This window comes from Solanum dulcamara, chromosome 4 (genome assembly GCF_947179165.1).
Source record: "Solanum dulcamara chromosome 4, daSolDulc1.2, whole genome shotgun sequence".
Taxonomy (NCBI): Eukaryota; Viridiplantae; Streptophyta; class Magnoliopsida; order Solanales; family Solanaceae; genus Solanum; species Solanum dulcamara.
This window is the reverse complement of record NC_077240.1, coordinates 16,285,871-16,309,603: the sequence shown is the minus strand read 5'-3', so window position 1 is coordinate 16,309,603 and position 23,733 is coordinate 16,285,871. Positions and strand designations below refer to the sequence as shown.

Below are 23,733 nucleotides of genomic sequence, written 5' to 3'. Positions count from 1 at the left end.
GTCTACCATTATAATTGATATACTGTATTTATTTTATTAGCTCAAAGGTCAACCATCTCCTTAAAACTAGATGCTCTTTAAATCATCACAAAAAAATATTATAAGAGTTGGATATTTAGAGCCCGTTTGGATTGGCTTTAAGTTGGTCAAAACCAACTTAAAACTCCTTTTTAACTTTTGGACGTGTTTGTCTAATGCTAACTTTAAGCCATAAAGTTCTTAAAGTCAATCAAAAATGAAAAGTTAGGATTCTTAACTTTTTTTTTCCAAAGTGCTTAAAGTCATTTTCTTTGACCATGGAAATTACTTTTATATCCCTTATATTATAACTAAATTCCCAAACTACCTTTTTTTATTCTTTTAACCCTAAAATTCACATCATAAGCACTTTTATCCAAACACTCAACTGCTTATTTATAAAAATAACTTTCAGCACTTCAAAGTTCTAAAAGCACTTCATATATAAAAGTTACTTTTTTAAGCTCATCCAAACGGGCTCTTATTATAGGAAAAAATGATCAAAAATGTCCTTAAACTATTGAAAATGAATAAAAATGTCCTCCGTTTATATTTTGGTCTAAAAATGTCATGCCGACAATACTTTGGTCCAGAAATGCTCTTATTATTATTTAATGGGTGAAAAATGAACTTGAGGTGTCTAAAATGAACAAAACTTAGTTGAGGTGTCTAAGTAAAAGTTGATGCCAACTTTAGGGGGACACCAATGGATTCCGCCAAATCATAATTTCATATATCATAGTCATTATCATAGGTTTGAAATCATAGATTAACTCATTTTCATAACATACTTGTAATGTGAGAATTATCCTTTCATCAGTACAATCATATTTGCATAATTCATATTTTTAGGCCTTAGGTCACCACATACGGTCTTAAGTCACCTTACTTCATAACTTGCGTGAAATTCATATCTTGAACTTAGAGTAAAACTCAATTGTATAATCAATTGACTTTGAAAATCATGTAATTCACTTGAAAACATGCATGATCATAAACTTTATATCAGCCTATACATAATTCATATAGATAATATCCCTTGGAAGTACAATTCAAAATACTTATAATTTACATCATGAATCCTAGAAATCAAAATAGGAGAATTCATGGAAAGACTCTTCAATTTAATGCAATAACCATCAATTTATATCAAAATAGACTCATGACCATACTTTGAATCATAATTCATGCAATTGGAATAGGGATCATAAAACCTATAAAATACCATACTTTAATTTGATAGAAAACCTTGAGAAATTGATTGAGCTTCATTGACGAAAGAATCCATGAATCAATACTCATATACCTTAAGTGAGAACACCAAATAATTTGGAAGAATTTGAGAGTTTTCATGGAGAGCTTGAGTGAATTTACTTGAAGTCTTCGATGAAGTCCTTGAGAGTCTTTTGTAGAGAGAGAAATATTTGAGTAGGTGAATTGTAGAAGAATGAATAGAATTAGAGGTTTATGTTAATTTATAGAGTTAAATTAAATCTTAAAACGTCTAGGTTCATTAGCTAACAATTTAGGAAAAAGTCTAAAGTGCCCTTACTAAAAACTAAAATCGGCCAAAAATACACTGCCAGGTCCGCGATGTGGAGGCAAGAAAATCCGCAATGATGACTTGTCGCGGACCTTACTAGTTTGCGCAGTTACTTGAGAAATCTATATTTCGATCTATGGATCCTAAAAATCCACAAAGACTATTTTTCTACAGGTTTTGACACCTTGATCGATATTACGAACTCGAATTTTTCAAAAAGATTAAGGATAATGCATTACTTGAGCGGCCTATTTTTAAGGCATTCTTAAGGCATTTGTGAGCATTTTGAGGGATGTTACACCTATGTAGCTAGTTGTAATATACTGTATTTATTGAAAATTTGCTGAGAGAACTAAATTGGGGAATTTTCCTGATATATTGAACTTATTCTCAAAATGAGAATATTACATCTATATATACAGATAGAAGATGACAATTGTACTCCACTAACTAACTTCCATTAACTAACAAATTTTATTGTTAACAAACTCTGCCCTATATTTGATCTTAAATACCCATTTGTAGCCTATTGCAGATTTCTTCTCAAGTAGTTTCACTATCAGCCAAGTCCCATTTTCTTTCAAAGCTTTGATTTCTTGTTGCATGGCCTTCACCCATTTGGATCATTGACAATTTCTTCATAAATTTTAGGCTCAATCTCTTTAGAAAAAGATCTAACAAAAGCACGATATCTAGGAGATAAATGTTGGTAGGAAATATAGTTAGCAATGGAATAAGGGTGGTTATGAGCTGAAACATTAGTGACATAATCTTTCATCCATAATGGAGGATTAGACATTCTACTGGATTGTCTGCCCCATGGTTCTAATAAAGTAACATCAAAAGCATCATATCCTGGAATATTAGGCAACATGATAGGATTGTCTGTGGTGGAATCTATGGGATTAAGTGGTGGTGGATTGTGTAGTGAATCTGTATACTTCATATTGTCTATAATTTCATGAGTGGTATCCAAAGAATCAATGGTATCAGTGGTATAAATCACTGACTGGCGAAACAATAAAACTAGTGGTTTGGTTTGTTTTTCAGCAAATAGATATACTCTTTTCTTAAAAATAACATCTCTGCTTATCAACAACCATTCTTGACTCAGGCTATCTACAATGTACCCTTTTTAAATAGCTGAGTATCCCGTTAATACACAAACATCAGCTCTTGGTGAAAACTTATCTGCTTTCACAGGTTTGGTAGCATAATATAAGCAACCAATAGTTCTCAAATGAGTAAGATTAGGAAGGTGGCCATGGAAATCAACATAAGGTGAATGTTTTTGCAATACTGCAGTAAGCATCCTATTGATCAAATATGTAGTTGTCAAGACACATTCTCCCCAAAATCTAATTGGAATAGAATCTTGAAATCTAAGAGCTCTGGCCACTTCAAGAATCTAGCTCTTTGCAATAAGGGCTTTTTTCAGGACAAATGCCAAATGCAAAGAAAGCAGCTGCTATTTTCTAATTTCGTGCCACGATATAGAATATTTATCGATGGATGAAGTTGTAGTGAAAGTGTCTGTGTTTTTTTTCCACCACTCTATTTTGTTGTTGAGTGTGTGGACAACTACTCTCATGAATAACTCCCAAAGATTCAGATAAAGAATTACATTCTTTATTAAAGAATTACATTCTTTATTAAAGAATTCAGTTCCATTGTCTAATCCAACTCTCTTAACAAGCTTACTGAACTGATTTTGTACTAAAGTAAAGAAATATTTGAGAATGGAAAAAATATCACTCTTGAGTTTCATCAAAAAACAACTAAGTCATTCTTGAATGATTATCAACAACTGTTACAAAAAATCTGAAATCAGCATGAGTAGGCACTCTATATGGTCCCCATATATCTAGATGAATCAAATTAAATATTGCATTAGCTTTATTCATGCTTAAAAGAAATGGGAGTCTAGTTATTTGACATAGGGACAAACTGGGCAATTTTTGCAAGTGACTTCATCTGCAGGCTTAAGTAATGATAAGTGCTTCAACACCTTTATTGAGGGATGACCTAGTCTATTATGCTATAGAAGACCTTATGATTCCACAGTATGCACCAATAAGCTGTGGTCAACATGCATGATCTTTTCTAAAAGATGACTGAGAAAATAATAAAGGCCCTCATTTTTCTTACCAATCCCCTTCACCCTTCCATTGAAGAGGTCCTGAAATACAAAAAACTCAAAAATTCATAGAACATTTCAGTTGCCTGGTTAATTGAGATACTGATAGTAAGTCAAATATAAAATCAGGGACTACTAACACATTGCTCAAAATACCACCATCAAGCAACCTACAACTGAAGTTGTATCACCATTAGGTAGATGTACCCTTATTTCTACAGTTGCACTAGATACTTCATTTAGATGACTAAGCTTAGAGGTCATATGACATGTTGCTCCTGAATTAACTATTCATTCATCCGTACTCTTACATGCATCCTTAGCCTTATTAGTATTTAGGGAATTAATTGATAAAACAGTAACATGAGTATCTGCTGCTGTGTTTACTACATGATCAGTTGTATTCTCTTTATCAATGATCTGAAAAATCTCATTGTACTAATTAGGAGTGAAAGTTGGTTGTGTTGCCAACAGTTGAGAATCACGACTGCCTTGTTGAACCTGCATAGCACTATCAGAATATCTTGAACTATCAGCTGGTCCTTGTCCTGGATATATCAGGTCATGACCTATATTTATAGAATCAAATGCATCCCTGGTGTCCTTGTCAGTATAAGCATGATTTGCAATTCATTTTCCTGTATTTATCATGCCTGTCCCTGGTCCAACTTTCTTCTTGAACTTCTAGTCAGCTGGATAGCTAATGAGTCTATAACATATATCCTTAGTGTGACCATGCAACTTATAGTAATCACAAACTAGATGTCAATTCTTCTTTTGCCTGTTGTTGTTATAATTATTGTTCCTAACATTTGGATAACCATTTTTTCTAGCATAGAAAACCATTGAATCATTAGAATTAGGATTATAAACACTTTTCCCTTTTTCCAACATACATCATGTAATATCTGCATTTCGCACAGATTGACTACCTTTTCCAGCATATAAAGCCATAGACTCAGGAATATCCCCAACTACTCTAGATCCATCTTTCATACGCTGGCTCTCATCAGCTACTATCATAGCATATACTTGACTTACACTAGACAATAGATCCATCATTGAAATTTGACTTTTTGCATGACTATATGTTTCATTCAATCCCATTAGAAAAGCAAACAGTCGCAAATAATGCAAGTGATAGACATATATCTTTGATCTATCACAATTGCAAGTAGGTTGAGGCACTAATGCATCAAATTTATCCCATAAGAGATGCAATTTAGTGAAATATTCTAAAACTGTCGAGTTACCTAGATATAGTGTGTATATCTCACGATGAAGTTGATAACTCCTAGATCCATTAACCTTGTTGAATCTCTCATTCAGATCTGCCCAGACCTGTAACATCCCTCAAAAATGATTACAAGTACCTTAATAATACCTTGGGAATAGGCCGCTCATGTAATACGTTATTCTTAATCTTTTTGGAAAATCTGAGTTTAAAATATTGATCAGGGGGTCAAAACCTACGGGAAAAAATAGTTTTGGTGAATTTTTAGGACCCGAATATCGAAAGATAGATTTTCGAAGAAATTCACGAAATAATAGGGTCCGTGAAAGGTCCGCGACGCGGACCTGAGAGAGTTTTCTGGCCAAGTTGAATTTTTTTTAAGGGCGTTTTAGACCTTTCCCAAATTATTAGTCAATGAACCTAGACATTTTTAGGGTCTAATCCAACTCTATAAATTCACCTAAACCCCTAATTCTATTCATTCTCCTACAATTCATCTATCAAATATTTCTCTTTCTACAAAAAGGCTCTCAAGGGTTTCCATTGAAGAATTCAAATAATCTACTTAATTTGTCCATCAAACTCTCAAGTTCTTCCAATATTTTTGATGTTCTCACTTAAGGTATGTGGGTATTGATTCATGGATCCTTTCATCCATGAAGCCCAATCAATTTTTCAAGATTTTCTACCAAATTAAAGTATGATGTGTTATGGGTTTTATGATCTCTATTTCTATTGCTTGAATTATGATTCAAAATATGATCATGAGTCTATTTTGATATAAATTAATGGTTATTGCATTGAATTAAAGAGTTTTCCCATGAATTCTCTTATTTTGATCTCTAGGGTTTATGATGTAAATTATGAGTATTTTAAATTATATTTCCAAAGAATATTATCTATATGAATTATGTATGGGCTGATATAAAATTTATGATCATGCATGTTTTCAAGTGAATTACATGATTTTCAAACTCAATTGATTATGCAATTGAGTTTTACTCTAAGTTCAAGATATGAATTTCACGCAAGTTATGAAGTAAGGTGACTTAGGGTCCTATATGGTGACCTAAGGCCTAAAAATATGAATTATGCAAATATGATTGTAATGATGAAATGACAATTCTCATATTACAAGTATGTTATGAAAATGAGTTACTCTACGATTTCAAACCTATGATCATGACTATGATATATGAAATTATGATCTTATGTTATGTATGTATTCCGTAGGATTTGACTTAGCACCAAGTGGACTTGAGGTGGGGGGGCCTACCAAAAGCCTTAGTAGCAGCCTCATGTCCCATAAACTATGTGCCACCGTAGGAACAAAGGGATTAGAGGCGAATATCCAAATCTCTAAGAGGTGAGTACCCAAAATATCAAGGCTTGGAGGTGAGTACCCGAGTCTAAGAACTAAGGGTGAGTACCCGGTTTACATGATCGCTTAGTGGATCCACTTAGGCATATAGGAGTCTACCTTGGCAAAGTAGCCTCCTCCTTCTCGATGTGGGTATCATCGGATTCCATGTTATAGCTCGCATGATCTTATTATCGGTTATGATTCCTATCCCACATATGTATGATCTCTTAAGTATGTTATGATTTTAAATTGATGCTTTTTAAATGCTTTGGTCAATATGATTTTCTCAAAACTTTACTTATTCCATCGTATTATGCGTTTTACTTGATCTTTGCATTCTATGATTTATGTTGTGTATCATGCCCTCATACTTAGTACATTCCAACGTACTAATGCATACTTTTTGCCTACATTATCTCATAATGTAGGGGTTGAGGTTGAAGATCACACTCATTTATGTGGCTAGTTAAGCTTTTCTTTTCAGCGGTGGTTGTGGTGAGTCCTCGTTTATCGAGGACTAGTTATCGAGTTGGTTATTGTTTCAAAGACTTCTCCTATGTTTCATATTGAGGGTGAGCTAGAGACATGTCTTAGCCCCCGCCCATGTTCATGAGTAGAGGCATCTAGTTGGACAAATATTTCGAGTCTATGTTGTCATATGACATTCTTAAATTTCTATTCATAGTTTAGACTCTCTTATGATGTTTTTGCTTTTATTTTACCTTGTGTATGCTTATGATATGTGCAAGAGGCTTGGTTGGAGCCCTTTGGAGTTTTGATCGCCGTGTTACGACTAAGCCCTAGATCGGGTCGTGACAAGACCATTGCTGCATCTGATGCATACACAATTTCACTCAGCAATTCTTTTAAAACAGTGTTCATGATCCATGCAGGGACAAAAGCATTACACTTCTCCCATTGCTTTTCCAATTCTTGCTTGTAATCGCACTTACGACATGTTCCAAGGACAAAACAAGCTTGCTCTTAGCACGAAGGTTGATCATCATGGATCTGCTCCATAGTGAGTAATTTTCATTTCCTGTTAGTTGAACCGATGTTAATACACTACCTGGAGTGTCTGACGGATGAAGGTACAGAGGGTGATTACGATTCTTCTCAATTCCATCAAGAGTATCTGTTGAAATTGTAGATGCAGTAGCTGCAGTATCGTTTCCAGATGCTGTCACCATTGTTCATCAAGCTCTGGTAATGGTTGAAATTTCGAGAACAAGATCAAAAAAGAGACGAAGGCTCTGATACCATATTGAAACTTTGCTGAAAGAACTGAATTGGGAATTGTTTTGGTATATATTGAGCTTATTCTCAAAATGAGAATATTACGTCTATATATACAGATTGAAGATGACAATTATACTCCACTAACTAACCTTCGTTAACTAACAAATTCTGTTGCTAACAAACTCTGTAACTAACTGACAAACTAACAACCAAGAGAGCTAATTAATTACTACATAATAAAATGATTAACTAGCTCCATTAGTATTTGCCTGTAACTAATACTTTCTTGACAACTTAACCTAAAATCCAATCTGAAAAGCTCTCATTTTAGGTTGGCTATGTTTGTCCCTAACAATTGGAGACAATATAGAGCTTTATTAAATTAAATGATGAAAATATCCATGTTAATTTTTGTTAGAAAATGATTTGATTTGGACAATTATATGTAACGTTGGGATGGAGAAGATAATATTCCTTTTTTAATAGCTCATATCCAAATTATTTTATGTACACCTTAACTATTTCATCAAATACTTAGTACTTTATAAACGATAAACATCACACATTTTGAGAAATTTTGTCCATCAAAATTTAAGGTATTTATTATTTTAACGAAAATAATGAAATTTAAACAACTCAGATTTTAGAATACATTTTCACATGGTTCATTGATCGTCATGTCACCATTTGGGCCGGGTAAAAAGAGGGTATATTCCTTTGGAAAAATTACTTGATTGAGTGCTTTTTAAAAATTAATTACTGATTTTAGCGATATTTTTTATTTATTACCATTTATAGCAATATATAGCAGTATTATGATAAATCTACACTTGTATTAAAAGTGAATTATGCATACAATATAAATGTATTATAAGTGTTTTAAAATATATATTATGTTTGTGTAGTAAGAAACTAATATAATGTATTATAAATCTATTAAAATATGTGATAAATGTATTATCCATCTATAAAACTTGTATTATATATGTTTTATAAATAGTTCTCTGCAATATGTATTAAAACTGTATTATAAATGTATTATAAGTGTTCAGTGAAATTATTTTTTTATTGCTATAAATGATAAATATTTTCTTAATATTGTATATTTATGTAAGTTTCCCAATTCCTTTTATCTTTTATTGGATGCATATCATAGTCATAATATCATTCTAATATCTGAAATTTGAGTCCACTACATATCCAATAGCCAATGATATTTATGAATTAGCCAATATATAATATCATTCTAATATTTGAAATCTAAGAACCAATGGATTTTGTAGTTCATGACCATTCATAAGAGCCGTCCAGTTGTTAGTATCTTATGTGTCAGTTATGATGTTGCTTTCCACTAGGTATATATCCACACAATAGATAGATTTACAATCACGGACCACTTCTACGTATAAAAAACGAAAAGAATAAAAATTTGATGTACTAATTTTTTTTATATGCGGGATTTGGAGAAGGATCAAATCGCAAGGTATATTATATTTGCATAGGCTTATCTTGTATTTCAGCAATAGGTTGTTTGCACGCTCGAACCTATGACCTCTTAATCACGTGATAGTAACTTTACTTGTTACATTAAGGCTTCTTTTTATCACTTACGTATGTACATCAAAAGAATTAATATGTACAATTAGCGATAGAGCTAAAATTTTCATTAAGAAGTGTCAAAATATAAAAAAATAAATTCACGAAGAAGTCAAGGGTGTCAATATTTAACATATATGTACATAAAAAATGTATTTACTTAGCTACACAATGTAATTTTCAGATGAAGATATGTCGATTAACAGCCCTCGAGTACATGTGGCTCCGCCACTGTGTACGATCAGGATGATGAACTACCTCAAAATGGTGGTAAAATGATCTTTTCATTAATTTTTCACCCGATAATTGTTATTTCCATCGGAGATACAATTAATCAAATTTGTGCCGCATAAGGCTATTTAAGAAAAACGTGCTTACTAATCAAAAAAATTCATAATCCTCAAAATTTGAACCAGACTTCTGATTAAAAATGAGAGTATTGTATATATTCAATATTATTCCACTGCCATCCTTATTTGCGTGGTAAATATATGGTATAGTACTTAATTTAATATGGTTGTTGCACTCTCCTTTTCATTATTTACCAAAAAAGAACAAAATTCTATTTTTCCTTTTTATTCCCCCCTAAATTGTAATGTGACATGATCAATGTGCTACATTTTGGCAACATAATACGAAATATATGCATAAAGGTGGAATCCTTCACGTGAAGGTACGTATAAATGACAGCAAGACCCAAAAAATTATTTTAAATATATTAGACAAACAAAAATGTAATAAAAGATATAATTTTTTATTAGTTTGTTTTTTAAAAAATTAATATATTTATATCTTTAAAAATAATTAACTTCAAACTTTTCGTTTTATCATTAATAAAAGGTTGTTATAATCCACAAAAATACCAGGAAATGTTTAGGATCATACATTTTAAAAGTATTGTAGTCTTACAAATAGTATAACCATAATTATTTTAAAAAATTATAATCAAATAAATATTATAACATATTTAAAATCATAAATATTAAAAACCCTATTGTTAGTTAAACTTTCATTTTCAATTAAACTATATAGCAAACAAATTGAAAGGGATGTCTACTTTCCTTTTTTTTTTAATGAGTAGTGTTATTTAATTAGTTCATATTGTAAACGTGTCAAATTCTTAGAGATTAATGAATTAGAGGCCATTTGAATTGACTTATAAGGTGCTTATAAGCTGTTTTCAGCTTTTTTGAGTGTTTGACTGACCAACTTAAAGTCATTTTGTGCTTAAAATAAGCCTCAATAAATAGTTGAGTTTATTTGGATGAGCTTATTTTAAGCAGTTTGTAAGTTGAAAACAGCTTATAAGTAAAAAAAAAATTGGCCTACACCTTTTTTTTTTAAACTTATAAACAATTTTCAACTTATAAGCTGTTTAAAAATAAATCAATTCAAACATGCTATTACTTGGTTAGAGCTGTTCCTACTTTCCATATGGGCCTTGAATTCCCAAAAGGCCTTAACAACCCCCCATCCCCACGCCAACCACAACTCTTCTCTTTAATAATTTGCTTACAAAAACCCCACAAAGATTCTTGTTGTGCACATTCACTTTACTCTACAAGCATTTTCCCCATAAGTATGCTCTCATTAGATACTACTCTCTCAACCAGCTTTAAAAATGTAAGCACTTCTAATTTCTATATTATGTCTCTTCATATATCATCTCCATGAATTTCTTCTTTCTGTTTGATCATCTGTTTAATTCTTATACTAACTTTTACCTTCAAATACCCGATTAGGAAGAGTAATCAATAAATCTGTTCAACTATTTGTGTAAAGATTTCTATTTCTTACTCATGTTCATAGTTAGTTGCATTTATATATTCGTTGAACAAATACGCACTACTTACCTTCCTTCGTTTCATTAAATTTTCGTGGAAATGATCTGTCATCATTTTTGAATTAATTACATTTATTATGTATAAAAATTATAAATTTTTTTATAAAACTAAAGTTTGTATTCAAAATTTTGTAGAATAGTTAAGTGAAACTTACACGGTATATCCATTGGTGGTTGGGATTTTTTTTTCCTTGGTTATATCCATTAGAGAACTTTTGGCGCATTGTTCCTCCTGCTTTTAAGAAAAGCCTAAAACACCAAAAAAGAGAAACACTTTTTATACAGAAAAAAAAAGGGAAATTGGGGGCAGAGGTAGTAAACTGAAAGGTGCTCAATTGATGTATACATATACTAGTTAGCGTTTATTTTTATATGTCATATTTTTACTTTATAAAAGTCAATTTTATTAATTTTAATATCTGAAATTTTAAATCTAGATATTTAAAAATTATATGAAAGGTACTACATAAGTTACAATCCTTCTTATATTATTTTGATGAAAATTTACATTATAAAATATTGATAAAAATTCATACAGTTTAATTCTCAAAAAATAAAATGTAACAAGTAAAAGTATATGTAATAATCTTCAATATTTGTGGTGAACAATTACTTGCTTTGTTATTTTTTATTTTTTTTCGCAATTGGCATTTAATAATTGTGTTTGGAATTCAATCAAATTCAAATTCAACTAAGAACTTTCACAGATAGGAGTAAAACGCAATCTAACAAGCCATACTAAAGAGATTCGAAATCGAACCATTTAATTGGTTAAGGACTAGCTTCGTTCTCTTCATCTCATATTAATTGTTTATTTTTCCCTTCTTTTAGAAATTATAAATAAAAAAGATAGTTTTACTAATTTATTCTTTAATTTTTTGAACAAATTTCTTTACTCTTTAAAAAAGAATTAACTATAAAAATAAAATTAAAAAAATTAATTATTTTATAAATAATAAATTATAAATTAATAAATAATTTGAGATATGTTAGGAAGTGGATGTCTTTTTTTAAGTGGGACTCACCCACTTGACAAGTTGACAACTTGGGCAAATTGTCCTCTTCTTTTTGTGCTTATATAATAGGCAAAATTTTATGAAATGTAAATGAGAAGATACAGAAAACACACGCAATACTTTCATTTTCTCTTTCTCTCCCTAGATATATCTCTTTTAATTAATTTGCTAAGTTATTTTTCTTCATAACAAGATAACTATTTTTAATAATGTGAAAAATTAATATGAGATGGATATTGTTGTGGCTATAATATACTATAAATCGACATCAAGAATCCAGGAGGGAGACAAAAACGAAAAAGGAAAAAAAGATTATGTCCCACTTGCAATTTGCAAGTGCCACGTGTAAGTCATTACTCAATATACAGTGTATCCAAAAACTCAAAAGGTGGTTGTCTCTTTCAAAAAAGTAATTAAAGTCTGAGAATGAAGAATTAATAAAGGATATGGATGACTCCACAGGCAAACATTCCCTTCCCCAGTGGCGGAGCCACCTTGTGCCGAGGGATTCATTCGAATTTCCTTCGGCGAAAAATTATACTATTTATATATAGTTAAAATAATTTTTTACGTATATAAAGTAAATATCGAATCCCCTTTAACTAGCTCGTATGTCTACTTATTTAAATTTTGAACCCTCTTATTTAAAATTTTAGCTCCGCTATTGCCCTTTCCGGGAAGGGGATTCTTTACCATATTTTACGAAAAATATACATTAAAGATATGAAATTAATTGAAGAAACCTGTTATTTAATTATAGTATCACCACTTAAAAAAATAAATGAATAAACAGAAAAGAAGTGAATAATTTATCACTTGTTGGTAAGCATTGAATATGAATTGAGTTATATTTGAAATTAGTGAATCAAAACGATAAAATATCAATATATATTTATCTAGATGTATAATTGATTTCATAGAGAAATATATTTGGGTAGTAATTAATTGACTTTCAACAAAGTCATAAGTTGTTATTTTGAACCAAAAGAAGAGATAAACTTCCGACAATAATTTTTTATATAAAATATAAAATAAAGAAAAATCATAGAGAGAACTACAAAAAATAAAATAATTAATGCAACATCATTCTTACAATCTTAATCATTAAAAAATAGAAAGAAAAAAAAAAGAAATCAGTGGACAATCTTTCAAACTCTTGTCGACACCATTCCTACAAGTCGATTAACATTAAATAGCCTTCATATTATTCTTTAAGTTAAACTAAAGAATGAATAAAATAAGTATAAAAAACACAACAACTTAAAAGGATAATGTGATCATTTCTACGAAGTTTTACAATACCTCTATTTATAGGACTATAATATGAATATGTCATGAATATGACTATTTATTATTTTAGGGGTTATGATAATAAAAAATCACGGGGGTAATGAAAATAAAGACCATTAAGTTATGTAGTAAAGAATATGAATAAACGGTTAATTGACATATTTATTATTCTACAATAAAAATAAAGAAATTAGAGAAATTGTCAAAAAAGAAGAAGAAGAAAATAAACATATTTCTTAGCCAAAAAAACTCAAGAGACTCAAGCATTATTGTGTAGATTTTAGTCTTATTTAAAACTTATAATGAAAGATTTGTAATTGAAAATTCATGGAAAAGAAATTATATTTAGACATTTTAAGGAAGTAGAAGGCCAAAAGAAAAGATAATTATGTCCTACAAAGTCATAAATCATTATTTTGAATCAAAAGAAATTATAAATTTATGACAATCAAAACTTTATATAAAATACAAAATAAAGAGAAATCACGAGAGAACTACAATAAATAAATAAATAATGCAACATCATTCTTACAATCTTAATCATTAAAATATTTTTAGAATATATGAAATCAATGCACAATTTTCTGAGTTCTTTTCGACATCCACTTTCACAAGTTACCATCAACATTTAATAGCCTTCATCTTATTCTTCAAGTCAAACCAGAGCATCAACATAATAAGCGCGGAAAACATGACAACTTAAAATGCTTATGTGCTCATTTAACAAAGTTTTACAATATCTCGATTTATAGAACTATAATATAAAATACCAAATAATGTCATAACTATTAATTATTTTGGGTGTTATAATAATAAAAATAATAGGAGTAATGAAAATAATGACCATTAAATTTTACATTAAAGAAAATTAAAAACGACCTTTTAGCTTCTTAAATTTGCATATTTAACATAATTTAGAAAGTTAAATGAGTGTTTTTTTAAATATTTTTAATATAGCACATAAATAAGGAAAAATAGAGAAAAGTCCCCTAAAATTATAAAAAAAAATAATTGTAGTTCTTGGCCAAAGAGAGGTGTGATATCACTTATTCCTAATTTTGTTATTATACATAAATATAAATTATTATTTTTCTCTTGCAGTGTATTTATCATGATGACTATTTAAAGAGCCTTTTTCTATATTGTCTCAGTTGTATTTCGAGCATTTTTTTTTCATTTTCAATAATATTTTGTTGAAGTGGAGAATTAAGCATCCTATCCTACAAATCACTCACCAAAATTCATATAAAAGTGAAAATACAATCATTAGGAAAGTTTGATGAAGAAGTTTATTTGCACAATGATTTGACTTTTTCCCCCCTACATGATCGAATATTTTTTCTATAGCAATTTTCCTTATTTGTTAATTTTTCCCCACTTTTTAAATTAAGTTTTTTCATCTTATACGATTTATCTTTGTGTCTGCTATTTGTTCAACACTTTTATTGACAGAATATATTAAATTTTGCATAACTTGAAATTTTTTTTCGAATTTTTACAATAAAATTCATGTAATAAAATTATGACTTACATGTAAGTAAAAAAAGAGAAAAATAAAAATAATTATACCTTTTCGCCAATAATTTTGTGGAGGACTGTTTAGATTTTTCTCACTAAATTGCTAGAATGAAGTTCTATCCGTTGATCAAAAAATGAATATCATGAAAAAGATGAAAAATTTTCATGAAATAAAAAAAAGCACCTGCAAAAAAGTGATCAAATCTCATATATGTAGAAAAAAAAAAGCAATATATAAGCTATAAAATACTTTTTTATAAATTTATAAAAAAATTGTGATTCTTGGCCAAAAAAAGGAGCAAACTTCACTTATTTAATCTCTAACTTTACTATACATATAATTTGATCATCTCTTTTGTAACAAAATTTTCTAATGCCTCTATTTATAGGACAAAAATATGGAATACCAAATCATTTATTAATATGATTTAGGAGTTATGATTATAAAAAGTCATGAGAGTAATGAAAATAAAGACAATTAAAATTTTAAATTAAAGAATATGAATAAATAAAGTAGTAATTGACACATTCATTTTTTGTACAATAATAATAAATAAATAAATTAAAAAAGGTCAAAAAAATGAGAAGAAAGATAAATAGAATCCTTGGCCAAAAAGAGGTGCCACGTCACTTTTCTTTTATCTATCTTTATATTATATATAGATTGAAGTTAAAAAATAACATTTGAAAGTTAAAGTCATAATTAAACGTACAGTTTACACAACAATGAACTTTTTAAACATATTTTTATCTTTTTTTTCCATTTCAAAATATCAACTCAAAAAGAAATTGAAAGATAGACTTATAAGTTATTATTAATTCAAAAAAAATAAAAATGGAATATATATATATATAGAGAGAGAGCAATGAAAAAAGGTAGGAAGATGAACTTTTTAAAAATATATTTATAAACAAGATAATATATATAGCTCTAATTGTGGGATTACTAAATTTTTTTGAAACAGATTTATATGAGGTATATTAATTATCTAAATTATGATTATGGTTTTCCATTAGTTAATTAAATCTTACCTATTAATTTTAACAATAGTGTCCCCAAGCAAAAGTTTGGGGAAAATAAAGAAAAGAGAAATGGAGAGGAACCGAGTCCTTATTTGTTATACTAAGTAAATTTTTTAATAATATATATTTTTTTGTCTCAAGCATCATTTGAATATCGACAGTCAAATTTTTCAATTTTGATACCTATAAATTATATATTTCGAAATTATTAAAAAATATAAAGCGAGTTTTATGAGCAACTTGTTTTAGTATTTGCTTCTCATGCATGATTATTTTATAGTGTGGTTTCATAAATTGATTTCTCTGTGTGAAAAGAGAGAAAAAAAATTCTAGAAATTTTGACTTGCAGAAAAGATGGAATCTTTGACGTGTTCTGTAAAATTTGCATGTTTGCCACATGTACATGCAATTGAACTATATATATTTACCATCAGAAATAGTTTATAAAGTTTCTCTTTTAGGACTCTGAATCAAGATTTCAATTGGAACACTTTGTTATGAATGTTCTGGCAAAACTAATCCCAACATTACTATAATATTCGAAACAAACAATGATAAGTTTATGTTACTTGGAAAATTTTGTTTGAGTCTATGGAGTTTGCAGAATTATTGATTTCACTTTTAGTGTATTAGTAGTTTGAATTATCAGCTCTTTAATCTCTAATTATTATCTTATCTTCATGTTGTCAGATTAACATTTCCCTGCTTCTTTATTGAAAGATGGTTGCCTTCGGGAAAAAGTTGAAAGAAACTCAAATTCAAGAATGGCAAGGGTACATTTATCGTTTTTCCCATACTTTATTCATTTTCGTATGATGTTTCAATGGTTAATTTGTGTGTAGTTTGTCTTTTGGGTTAATTTTCCATGGAACGTACTATGGAAAATTAATCTGGTACTACCATCTCATTTATTGAAACTTTAATGGGTCGGTTAGAAGTCTGTATAAAAATAGTACTGAATAGGGTGCATTAGTAATGTTGAGATTAGTTATGAAGGGGGTTATTTCTTATCCTGTTTGATTTGTTGTATTCAAGGGCAGTTTTGTCTTCAACCATACTTTTGGTATCGCTAATACCATGGGTTGCTAATAATATTGATTAGCATGTATTAGTTATATTTTCTTTGAAAACACTACCAAACAAGGTATTAAATAGTATCAAGGCTAATGTATTATCTTCTTAACCCATCCTGCCAAACGACCCCTAAGAGTCTCTAATATCATGCTTCTGCTGTTCTTTCTTTATGTCTGGTAGCCTATTACCAAATGAATAGTCAGATTTATTATAGTGTTCTTTTTATACAGCATTTTTTTTGTCCTTTTACATTACTTTCTAAACCGAAACAGGATCATGTACACTTGTAACAAATATACCCTCAGCCTAGCTGTCACAACTTAACTAACTGTAAATTAGTTAATCATCTCTAAGTTTTCTCTTCAAACAGTATTATATCGCGGAGTGGCTTAATGCTGATGGTTACACTGACTCGTTTCAGATATTACATTAACTACAAGTTGATGAAGAAGAAAGTAAAGAACTATCTGCAGCAGATTGAAGTTTCTGAACAAAGACGCGAGTATGTTCTCAAGGACTTCTCGAGGATTCTAGATAAGCAGGTACAAACATAAACAGAAAGTATCTAAATTATACCAAATATACGGATAAGAGAGGGAGTACTCATAAGAGAAGTGCAAATGAACTATATATGTTATACAATTGCTGCTGCTGTTAATTAGTTAAACATTACCTCATGATTTCAGATTGAAAAGATTGTCTTATTCCTGTTGGAACAACAAGGGGAACTGGCAAGTAGGTTATTTATTCTTGGGCAAGAGCATGATGTCCTAGTACAGCAACAAGATGGTTCAAAATTATCTGAACTTCAACAGTCATATAGAGACGTAGGCATAGAACTGCTACGGCTTCTCTTTTTCGTTGAAATGAATGCCATTGGTGTGCGCAAGATACTGAAAAAGTTTGATAAGAGATGTGGTTATAAATTCACCAATTACTATGTGAAGACTCGAGCAAATCATCCTTATTCCCAGCTGAGACAAATATTTAAGCATGTGGTATGACAACTGAACTCAACTTTTCTAGTTTTCCGTTTTCATTACTTTTCTTGAGTTCTTTAGTAGCTTATTCTGTTTTCTCTAAATTACTTTAGAATACAACTTTTAGGATAATAATAGTTTTCAACAGAATTAGATGAGACATTATTTCTGTAATCTTTAGCATGAATAAAAAACATAACTAGCTTACAGCCATGCAAGTCACATGCAGGGTGTTTCAGCTGTAGTTGGAACCATATCTCGCAATCTTGCAGATCTCCAAGACAACAAGGGGAACTATACTTCAATATATGATCACCCGGGTCTGCCCTTTCAGGTTCTCTCTTGTCCCTTTAACCAATTCAGGTCACTTTATTACTATTTAATTATCTTGTATTAGTTGGCACAAGATTGTAAATTTCTTTTGTTATTCCATTGTACTTACATAGTTTGTCAGCTATTCTTCTCTGTAACTTATGAGTTATGAGCAGATAGAAAGATAATTCACTCTTTACATCTAATACATTCAAAAGATTGACACAGACTCCTCTTCCTTTCCACACACAAATTCATATTTGATATGACTGCACAACGGCTCTATCATTTGTTAAACCTTTATTTTGTCTATAGTTAAACTAAATTTGGTTCTAGAAAGTAAATCCCGTGGGAAAAAGTCACGAAAGATAATTCTCGTTGTTTATTTCCCTGGGGTAACACTACTTTAAGAAAATACATGAAGTAACTCTGCTCAATTATATGTATGCCACCCAATAGTTTGTATTCTGTGATAACTCCACTTGTTTGGGCAATTTCTGTAAGTTCTAGTCATCTAGTGATTTAAAGTGGAAATTTCAACCTTCTTGTGTTAAAACCAGTCTTGTGACGGACTCTTGTTCAGGGTGTAGTTGCACCTCTCGTATGAGAGTGAGGACTAAAGAAATCCGTCAAGGTTTGTGGTATCAGAAAGAAAATTTCCTTCTTGTAACTTGACTGACACCATTAGAAGTGAAATATTCAGAGGCATGAGCTAATATAAATATCACTTACCTGTAATTCCAATCATCCGGATATTGTTTCTGAAAAATCTTATTGCTACCATGCAGGACCCGATCATTGCTTCTATTAATCAAGCAGTAAATAGACTAACAAATTCAACTGATTTCCTTCACTATTTGGGGAAGCATGCACTTATTTTACCGGAAGAACTACCAACTCCTTCTGAGAATCATGCTGCCGATGAGAGATATCACTTGATGTCACTTCTTCTGAACTTGGCCAATGCATTCTTGTATATGGTTAACACATACATAATAGTCCCAACAGCAGATGACTACTCTTTGAGTCTTGGAGCCGCAGCAACTCTTTGTGGGGCTGTGATTGGGTCTATGGCTGTTGCTCAGGTGTTCTCTTCAGTGTATTTTAGTGCATGGTCAAATAAATCCTACATGAAGCCTCTTTTGTTCAGCAGCATTGTCCTTCTTGTCGGGAATACCTTATATGCACTGGCTTATGATTTCAACTCGATATACTTACTTCTAATTGGACGTCTATTTTGTGGGTAAGTAGTCTGTAATTCTGTATCCCTTATTGTACAATTATACTTTTAGCTTTTGGTCTTAGCTTTTTTTATAATAGTAATTACTTGAAAGGATATCCTTATTTACCAGAGGAGGATATATCCATTAGAGTTCATAAGTTATACAGTAATATAGAACATTTTGACGAGTCTGACTTGCACTTTGTTGGGTATAAACAACATAAGTTGGTATATTGTTTGAGTTGTGGAAATGATCTGTTCCTCTAATTAAGCTAGAGCCTTAGATATCTTAAATTTATTAAGGAGTCTGGGCATTTTGGATGAGACGGCCGAAGATCCTAGGAACAATTAGGGAAAACATAAAAGGAATTGGAAGAAATCTTGTATTCTCTTTGTTGGAGTCTCAAAAGTTTATCCATCACCAGGACAATAATTTCTTCTTGGTTTCCAAAATAGAGATTTTGTCAATATCAGGAAAAAGAAAAAGAAAAAAGGGAGTAGCTCTAAGTATCTATTCCATTCTTGTTTTCATTGGTCTTAAAATATAAATCTGAATAGCAATTGGTTTTAATACTGTTCGTTCAATTGAAATCATCTAGTTATTGATGCACTATGTGTTTGTTTTCCACATCATCCAGAATAAATTTTCAATTAATTATTTCAATTGCATATTCAGGACCAGGAAGTCTTTATCATTAGATAGCTTTTTACTATTTCAGGCTTGGTTCGGCAAGGGCAATTAACAGGCGCTATATCACTGATTGTGTTCCTCTGCACCTGCGAATGAAGGCTTCAGCTGGTTTCGTCAGTGCAAGTGCACTTGGAATGGCATGTGGTCCAGCTGTTGCCTGCTTACTTCAAACTAACTGTAAGTTCCTGAGGATCACTTTTAACCAAGACACTTTACCAGGATGGATCATGGCTCTTGCATGGTTTCTTTACCTGTTATGCTTGTGGACTACCTTTAGAGAGCCTCCAATGGAGGAAATAGAGGATGTTCTGCTACCAAAATCCAATAGTGGTATGTCATCTACACTAACACTTAGGTTAAATCTTCTTTTTGGGGGCTCTTTCACTTGATTCGTTATTCACTTCTTGAGAACCTTCTATAAGTTGCTGCACCAGGTGCCTCCTAACTACTTGCAAATTACTTGTTGCGTATCTAGTCTCATGCATTCCCAATATATATACATAGACCAGTTTAATGGACAATCTATTTGATAGAGAAGTCACATGATTGTCATAGTGAGATGAATATATCGGGGAATCTTAGTAGCTTTAGTCGGCTACCTGACTTTCACTTTGGTGAGGGTTCGATTCCCCACCTTGTAATCCCCTTCCCCACCAAAAAAAATAAGTTAAAAAAGAAAAAAATTGAAGATGAAACTATCTGTTGTAATGTATACTATGCACTAGTGCATTTGTGATATGCATTACTTTGAAAACTCAATCATGGAGCAAAACAGATTTTTAGAGTCTTGTTTTCCATGCCCCTTATGTAGCAGAATGATTGTTGCCACCTGTGAATAACACTAGAGATGTCATGATCTCGCGGTATACATTTCCTACTCTTATGATCACTTGAAACCTAGTGATATTTCTATTCATTTTCTTTTGTTTCTTCCATAAAGTCTCAAACCTGTTGTTTACTGTTTGTATATTTTCATCTGGAAGACTTTGAATCTCTTAGGAGGCCTTGTAGATCTAGTCCTTACATTGGTCAAACACAACATATAAATGCCAAATTGTTGGGATGACAGTATGCACATGATTATATGATACAAACTTTTAAATGGCTCGAATCTGTTATTTTGCCTTTGTAGTTTAATAGATGATATGATCAATCCCTTTTACTGCTTGAGAGTTTTCCCAGATTTCTCTGCTCCCCAATAATCAAAGCATATAGAATTTTGTTGTTCATTAGGTAGACATTCCAGTTGGAGCAACCAAACCAAACTCCCCTTAATAGTAGCTCCACATGTGGAGTGCTTATTTTTACTTTCAAGTAATCCTTTCTAAAGTTGGTTACCACATTCAACAGTTATACTCTTACCCAATATCTGTGACAGATGAGGCACATTATATGCAACAGCTCCTTGCTCGTTGTTTATGATTTTCGCTCCAGAAATTTAAAATCTGCTGTAATCAGAATTCCATCTGAAAGAACTGTTTTTTGAGTTTCAGGGAAGATTGAAAATGGCTTAGTGCAGAAAGGTATTACCCAGCCACTGCTTTTAAGTGCAGAGGAGACGAAACAAGACGAAGATGAAGACCAAGATTGTGATAATAGTGAAGAATCAGCAGAGGAGATCCAAAAACCTGTTACTTCCATTGTCTCTGCGTATAAGTTGCTTACCCCATCAGTGAAGGTTTAAATTTAAGTTGATTTCATCAAGTATGATAGCTTATAAAGGGTTAACCAAATCTCTATAAGAATTTTAATAAACGACAGATGGTTTGTTGACATCGAATGAAGACCTTCTATGCACACGTCAAAATGATGATAGTTTCTGGGGTGATATTGAACCATTTTATCTCAGATTTAAATATCTTACCGTTGTGAATATTTTAACCATGGATTTCTTGATAAATGGAATCATTAGGTTCAGGTGGAATGAAAACACAAGGCTATTGTGCGAAGAATTGTTTAAGTGTGATAGAAAGTCAATCGAAATTGGTTTTACCCATTAAATTCTCTAGACTCAACCTTGTACACAAATTGGTAGCCTTAGGAACACATTGGTGCCTCTGCATCTTTCTGTGGGTTGTGCAGACAGAAATTGCATATTTAATTTCTCTCTATCTGTCTTCTTTAACGGGATCAACTGTTTATGTTTCTGAACAGGTTCAACTGCTCATATACTTTATGCTGAAGTATGCGATGGAGATTTTACTTGCTGAATCAAGTGTTGTCACCACGTACTACTTCATTTGGTCTACAAGTAATGTGGCCATTTTTCTTGCATGTCTTGGGTTGACTGTCCTTCCAGTGAACATTCTTGTTGGAAGCTACCTCAGCAACATGTTTGAGGAGAGGTAAACACAGAAGCTGTCTTATCTATCCTGACATTTTCATCAATAATGCATGCATTGATGTTAAAAAGAAAGTAGTCACGAAACAAAGGTAAGTGCACATTTGGATTCAGATCATAACTAGTTGAATTTGTAATCCATCAGCAGCCACTAGTTTTCCATAATAGCCCAACAAACTAATGTCGAAGTCAATTTTGCTATGCAAGAAGAGCAGACAAGTTTGTCTATTATCTGGTGCTGATACTAAGTTTCAATGATTTCCTGCAGACAAGTTTTGCTTGCATCAGAAATCTTGGTATGCTTGGGAATAGTTCTGAGTTTCCATGTCGTAATCCCTTATTCGGTACCACAATATGTCTGTTCAGCTCTAATCACATTTGTAGCTGCTGAGGTACTCGAAGGTAATTCGTGATATATAGCACCAATGACTTCAAATGCAACAAACATAACTAATCATAGTTAACAATATACAATAACACATTTGTTTCTTCGAACATGCAGGCGTTAACCTTAACCTTCTATCTCGAGTCATGTCTTCAAGGCTTTCTAAAGGAACCTATAATGGTGGACTACTTTCAACAGAAGCCGGAACTTTAGCTCGAGTATTTGCAGATAGTACAATAACCTTGGCAGGATACTGGGGAATGAGTAGGCTTTTGAATATCACATTGCTACCTTCACTATTTATCTGCATCTTCTCCATTATAGCCACTTGTTTTACTTACAATTCTCTGTATTAATAATTATCATCACAATCCAACCTTTTTCTAGCTCTTGTACATAGTAACTACATGTAAGAGAACTATCTAACTTGAAAACTACGAATATAAAGTTATATTATGACTTTCAAAATCTCTCTTTCAATCAATTTCAGGTGATACAATAAGGATCATTCCAGCCTTTACTTGCATATGTTGGGGTATTGGAAAAATAGATTAGTTAGTAAAGATCGATAAAGCTGTTAGAAAATTATGAACTTTTACCCCTAAGTTTTGTAGCAGTAGAAGATGAGGCAAATATAGTTAGCTAGCTGCAGTAAATTTATTTCCATCAGTTGCTATACAATTTCTACTTTTGGTAATAACATCCATATAATTACCAAAACAAAAAAGACTTTTAGATAGAATTGACACAATTATTACATCACAGATTGAGCGGTCTAAAGAGATTATCTTCTAATTGATAAAATTTATAGCTATTCATAAAAAAATAAAAGCTAAAAAGTAATATGAACTCAAACCTTCTTGAATGTGTAGTTGAATAGGAGAAATAACTCTTTTTTCCTCAATTGA

General features: G+C 31.2%; 1 protein-coding gene across 2 annotated transcripts; it reads left to right on the top strand.

Moving 5' to 3' along the window:
* Positions 1-10,579: 10,579 nt before the first annotated feature.
* On the top strand, positions 10,580-23,295 carry LOC129886628 (SPX domain-containing membrane protein At4g22990-like). 2 transcript variants are annotated; one of them, XM_055961398.1, is made up of 11 exons: positions 10,580-10,753; positions 16,511-16,593; positions 17,316-17,436; positions 17,581-17,892; positions 18,104-18,208; positions 18,975-19,429; positions 20,128-20,276; positions 21,593-21,777; positions 22,254-22,444; positions 22,709-22,842; positions 22,943-23,295. In XM_055961398.1, the coding sequence occupies exons 2-11, from the start codon at positions 16,541-16,543 to the stop codon at positions 23,179-23,181; spliced, it is 1,944 nt and encodes a 647-aa protein (XP_055817373.1). In that variant the 5' UTR covers positions 10,580-10,753; positions 16,511-16,540; the 3' UTR covers positions 23,182-23,295. The 2 variants fall into 2 exon arrangements, with proteins under 2 accessions (XP_055817373.1, XP_055817372.1); XM_055961397.1 differs by having other exon boundaries at positions 20,128-20,429; positions 22,943-23,294.
* Positions 23,296-23,733: the final 438 nt, after the last annotated feature.